The sequence below is a fragment of the Salpingoeca rosetta genome, assembly GCF_000188695.1.
Source record: "Salpingoeca rosetta unplaced genomic scaffold supercont1.11, whole genome shotgun sequence".
NCBI lineage: Eukaryota > Choanoflagellata > Craspedida > Salpingoecidae > Salpingoeca > Salpingoeca rosetta.
This window is the reverse complement of record NW_004754923.1, coordinates 1494333-1499658: the sequence shown is the minus strand read 5'-3', so window position 1 is coordinate 1499658 and position 5326 is coordinate 1494333. Positions and strand designations below refer to the sequence as shown.

Below are 5326 nucleotides of genomic sequence, written 5' to 3'. Positions count from 1 at the left end.
CGCGCGCGCACGCACGCACACACACACACACACACACCTGGTCATCGGTCATATGCCAGTGCAGAACGTTGAGCTTGTTCATGGCCATGCCCTCAATGAGCCGGATAATGACGGGCAGCGGATAAAAATGCCGCGACGTATCGAGGAGCAGTCCGCGCCAGGGCTGCTGCGGCCTGATGGTGTTGGAGTTGGTGATAGTGGTGGTGATGCATGTATGGTAAGGGATCCATGTCAGCAGGGAGACGAGCGCAGTCGGTGATCAAAACAGCAACGAAGGCAGACACAGACACAGACACAGGTATGCGCACACAGACGGACAGGCACACACACACACCCACACAGACAGACACAGACACACAGACACCCACCCACCCACACAGACACCCACACAGACACACAGACACAGACACAGACATACGCACACACACACAACACACACACGCTGGCCCTCACTCGTCCTCGATGAGGACGGGGAGACCGGAAATGGCGGGAGCGCCATCAACGCGGCGGCGACCAATCAGCTGAAAGAACGTCTCCATGCCGTGGATCATGCCCCACACCGTCTCGCTGAAGATGGTGATGGGCGTGTCGCTTGCAGCCGGCACCACGAGTGCATACCCCTCGTTCACGCCGACGTCGAGCTCAACATCCGGGTCGCGCACGACCACCTCCATCTGTCGCAGCGTGAAGAAGGACGTCGATACAAGCGTTTCCATATCCTGCTTCTTCGACGCCACACCATGCACCTTCATGGTCTTCTTGGCTTGCTTGGTGTTGCCGCCAAGAGCGCTTGGACCCGTGCCGAGAATATCGTCGCCGATATCACGCCGCGCGCGCCCACTCGCATGGTTGTTGTTGTTGTTGTTGTCGTTGTTGTTGTTGTTGGTCATGCTTGCGGGGGCCTTTGCTGCACTGGCCTTGCTTTTCGTAGCGGTGGGCTTCTTTGCCGGCTTTTTGCTCCGCTTGCCCTTGGGCCTCTGGGACGAGGTTTTCTCCTCCTGTGACGCGTCATTGGCGGAGCAAAGGGATGCAAAGCGCAGGCACATGCGCTCAAACGTGTGCATGATGAGCATGTGGGTGCTGTGCGAGGACTCGTGCATGGACTGGCACTTGAACTTGAAGTTGAGGATGTCCACAACGCCCTGGTCCAAGCCCGACTGGAGCTTCTTCGTCGGTATGGGCGTGACACGGTTTTGCGGCAGCGCTGGCTCAAAGTACTCCAGCGGGATGCGGCACTTGTCCGTTTTGATGTAGCTGCTGCAAGACAGGACGGTCGGATGGCCATCAGCATCCTCAAACTGGGCCGGGTCGTCGTCGTCGTCGGCAGGGGTGCTGGCGTTATCACCGTCGCCACCCCCATTATCGCCCTCCTGCTGTTGCTGCTGTTGCTGTGCGTTATTGTCCTTGCCTTTACCCTTCTGCATCTCCTCTGGCAGCGGAGGGAGCGTGCTGGCGATGCGGTTGGACGCGTTTGTGGTTGGGTGGAGGTGGGCGACCGTTTGCATGTGGGGGCGATTCATGGTCGTGTGCATGCCTGCATAGTTGAGGGCGATGAACACGAAGATGACCACGGGGATGAAGACGGCAAACTTGACCCATCCACGTAGGAAGGACGGTGATGCCGCGCCATCGTCATCTCCCAGTGTTTCGTACGCGTACCGCCGTCGCCCTCCCTTGCGGTACTTGCCCTCGCTATCTTCCTCCTCCCTCCTCATCGCCAGTGCTCTGTCTGAGCGTGTGGGAGTGCTGTGTCTGTGCTTGTGATGCTGGTCTTGTGGTCTGCGTTTGATATTCGCGTCTGAATTCAGTCACACCACAAATAACCACTGAATTCAGTCTCGTGTAGATACGCGCAGCTTGCGTCATTCAGCACAGAAACCGTCGCGGTTGGTTGCTTGCTTGCTTGATGTGCACTGGGTGCTGATGGTGATGGTGATGGTGATGGGCTGTGGTTTGGTTGGCTGGCGTTGGTTGGTTGGGCTGGCGTTGTGGTTGTGCGTTGGGTGTCAAATCAAGCAAGCAACTTCACATTCATCATATTGTCACACATCACACAGCTGTCGCAACGAGCGAGCGAATTTGTGTTCTCATTTTCCCTCCCTCGTCTACCCATCATCTCCGATCGGTTCTGCTGCTCTCCCCGTCTCCCTTTCTCTATCCGTGTCTTCGACTTGTTCCGTGTTGATTTTGTTCTCAGAGCCAAGCTGCGACAATGGCATCCAAGAAGTGCAAGTGCTGCCCGCCTTACCTGCGGAGGCGTCAGGTAAGGCACAGCAAGTTTTTTGGTCATGCGCGTGTGGTGGTGTCGTGTGGTGGTGTGGTGGTGTGGTGGTGATTGCCCTGCTGCCGATGCTGGCGCATTCACTCGGGGCTGACGGTCGTGTTGTAAACCCCTTGTCGTCGTCGTGTGTTGCTTGTTATGCCGGTGGGCCTTGGGTTCTTTGATATCATCAGCCCATCCCAGCGCGCCTTTCCGTCGACAACAGCCCTAATCTCACCCATGTTCTATCGTGCTGATCTTGTCCAACGCCTTCGATGCTCGTTATCAAGCCTTCCTTCCGCAACAAGCTCGCTGGCGAAACGCCCGAAGTTCCCATCGACTACAGGGATGAGGAGGTCAGCTTGACTGCTTGACTGTGTGTTCCATCAACCCTGGCGGGAGGAGAACTTGTGCTCCGTGCATTGCATTGAGTTCCCAGCGGTTATGGCCCATTTCATTGATGTACATACACACTCACACACCCGCACACTCTCTCACACTCAAGCACACTGTCTCATATTCACTCACACACACTCACACAACACACACTCACACAACACACACTCACACAACACACACTCACATTCATACACACTCACACTCACACTCATACACACACACACACACTCATACACATACACACACACACTCGTACACACGCGTGCACACAATCGCTCTCTCTCTCTCTCTCATTTCACACGTGATGCAGGAGCCTGTGGTGACGCACGAAACGTCGCCAAACCCGTGGCCAAGTACGCCTGCGAGCGAGAACCCAAAGAATGTGGCCATCTTCACAAGCGGTGGCGATGCCCAGGGCATGAACGCGGCTGTGCGCGCTGCTGCTGGCGTCTGCCTGCAATACGGCGTCAACGTCTACGCCATCCACTGCGTACGTACGTGCACGCGCTTGGCATGCACCATCTACCTTGATGCACGTGCGTCTGCTTTGGGATTGTGGTCAACGGATGGCAACCGCCGTTCAACGTGAAGCTTGTTGTATCGTGTGGTGATTGCATTTTCGTGCGTGCTCATGTCTTGTGGATGACATCTTGTCGCTGTTGTTGTTGTTTTTTGCTGTTGTCATCAGGGTTACCAAGGCATGGTTGAAGGCGGCGACATGATTGAGAAGCTGACGTGGGCTAGCATCGGTGACATCATGCAGAAGGTAAAAAGTGTGCGTGCATGCGTGCATGCAGCTGTAGTGGTGAATGACGTGCTGGATAATTGTGTCCCGTTCCATTCCCACTTCACATCATTCACAAACGAGCATCACCCTCGTGATTGTCGCTCGCTCACCATCACCACCACTTTCACATTCACCGCCATCACCACTTTTGCCATTACCATCAACATCGCCATTACCATCACCATAATCGCCACCACCACCACCACCATCAACACCCAACACTTCCGTCACTACCGTTGACGCTTCGTCGTGGCCAAGGGCGGCACGGTGATTGGCAGTGCGCGGTGCAAGGAATTCCGCACGCGGGAGGGCCGCAAGCAGGCTGCCCAGAATCTCGTCAAGTACGACATCAACTGCCTCGTAAGTGCATCCACTGCCTTCAATCATCTGGGTTGGTGGGTACAGCCGTGTATTCATGCTCATGCTGTGACCTTGTATGCGTGTGCGTGTGCGTGTGTGCGTGCGTGTGCGTGTGCGTGCGCGTGTGCGTGTGCGTGCGTGTGCGTGCGTGTGTGCATGGTTGCTTCTCAAGCTGGTATGATAGCTTGCTTGTTTTGTTTGTGCTTCTTTCTTTGACGTGACCACCACATGACCACCACCACCACCACACCTCTACACCCCCCCCTGCACCACTGCCGTGCTACATTGATTGGCTGCAGATTGCGATTGGCGGCGATGGCACGCTGACGGGCGCGCATGTGTTCAAGCAGGAGTGGCCGGATTTCCTCGCCGAACTGAAGGAGGAAGGCACCATCACGGAGCAGCAGTTTGAGGAGCACAAGTTCCTCTCCCTCATGGGCATGGTGTGCACACCCTTGAATTGCTTGCGCATGCATGCATGCATGCATGCATGTATGTATGTATGTGAGTGCGTGCGTGACAAGCTCAAGGTTGATGTTAAGATCCACGTCTCGTCCTTACTCTGTCTGTGCGTGTATGTGTTGTGCGTGCGTGTGCGTATCACAGGTTGGCTCTATTGACAACGACATGTGCGGGTTTTCAATGACCATCGGCTGCGACTCTGCACTTCATCGCATCTGCGAAGCCGTCGACGCCCTCACCACGTGAGCACCAGAGTGTGAACGCGCGTGCGTGCGTGCGTGCGTGTGTGTGTGTGCGCGCGTGTGTGTGTGTGTACAATTATGATTGCCACCTGCCTCAACACCAGCCCCATCTTCTCTTATCCCCACCTTCCTCACTCCTCCAACCACCAGGACTGCGATGAGCCACCAGCGGACGTTCATCGTGGAGGTGATGGGCCGCAACTGCGGGTTCCTCGCCCTCATGGCTGCGCTCGCGTGCGGCGCCGACTTTGTGCTGGTGCCGGAGCACCCGCCACCAGTGGAGGATTGGAAGGCCGCCATGTGCGACTCCCTCCTCAGGCGACGCAGGTCTGAACACACACACAAACACACACATGCTTGAACTTACATTACACTTGCTCCTTTTGCGTACGAGAAACACACACACACACACAGACACAGACACACACACAGACAGAGACACACACACACACACACACAGACACACACAGACACACACAGACACACAGACACACACACACACACGCACACAGACACGCGCGCACGCAGACATCATCGCCTTGCTCACCACGCGCATGGTGTTGGGCTGCAGGTACACAAACTTCTCTCTGATCATCCTGGCTGAGGGCGCCACCGACATCCACCGCAATCCCATCACGGCCGACATTGTCAAGCAGGTGCTGCACTGCTCCCGCACACGCGGGTGTGCATCTTTGTGTGAAGCTGTACGTGTATGTGTATCTTCTGTGTGTTTGTGCTTCTGTTGTTGGTGTGGTATATGCGCACGCGTGTCTCCAAGGGACGTGCACCTTACGCGGTGCGGGTGGCTGCTGTATA

At 56.0% G+C, this 5326-nt stretch overlaps 2 protein-coding genes across 2 annotated transcripts in view; one reads left to right on the top strand and one right to left on the bottom strand.

The window, feature by feature from the left end:
- Positions 1–1810, bottom strand: part of PTSG_05033 (uncharacterized protein) — a gene marked incomplete at its 3' end in the record, with an annotated part of 6403 nt that extends 4593 nt beyond the window's left edge. The window contains exons 1-2 of the mRNA XM_004994291.1: positions 454–1810; positions 38–173 (exon numbers count right to left, since the gene is read on the bottom strand). Of these exons, the coding sequence (XP_004994348.1) occupies positions 38–173; positions 454–1715 (1398 nt within the window). The 5' untranslated portion in view covers positions 1716–1810. The remainder of the gene's footprint in view (positions 1–37; positions 174–453) is intronic.
- Positions 1811–1859: 49 nt separating this feature from the next.
- PTSG_05032 (phosphofructokinase) overlaps positions 1860–5326 on the top strand; it is an 8727-nt gene continuing 5260 nt past the window's right edge. The window contains exons 1-10 of the mRNA XM_004994290.1: positions 1860–1886; positions 2198–2263; positions 2551–2616; positions 2970–3149; positions 3348–3425; positions 3705–3806; positions 4106–4249; positions 4413–4510; positions 4661–4837; positions 5082–5166. Of these exons, the coding sequence (XP_004994347.1) occupies positions 2213–2263; positions 2551–2616; positions 2970–3149; positions 3348–3425; positions 3705–3806; positions 4106–4249; positions 4413–4510; positions 4661–4837; positions 5082–5166 (981 nt within the window). The 5' untranslated portion in view covers positions 1860–1886; positions 2198–2212. The remainder of the gene's footprint in view (positions 1887–2197; positions 2264–2550; positions 2617–2969; positions 3150–3347; positions 3426–3704; positions 3807–4105; positions 4250–4412; positions 4511–4660; positions 4838–5081; positions 5167–5326) is intronic.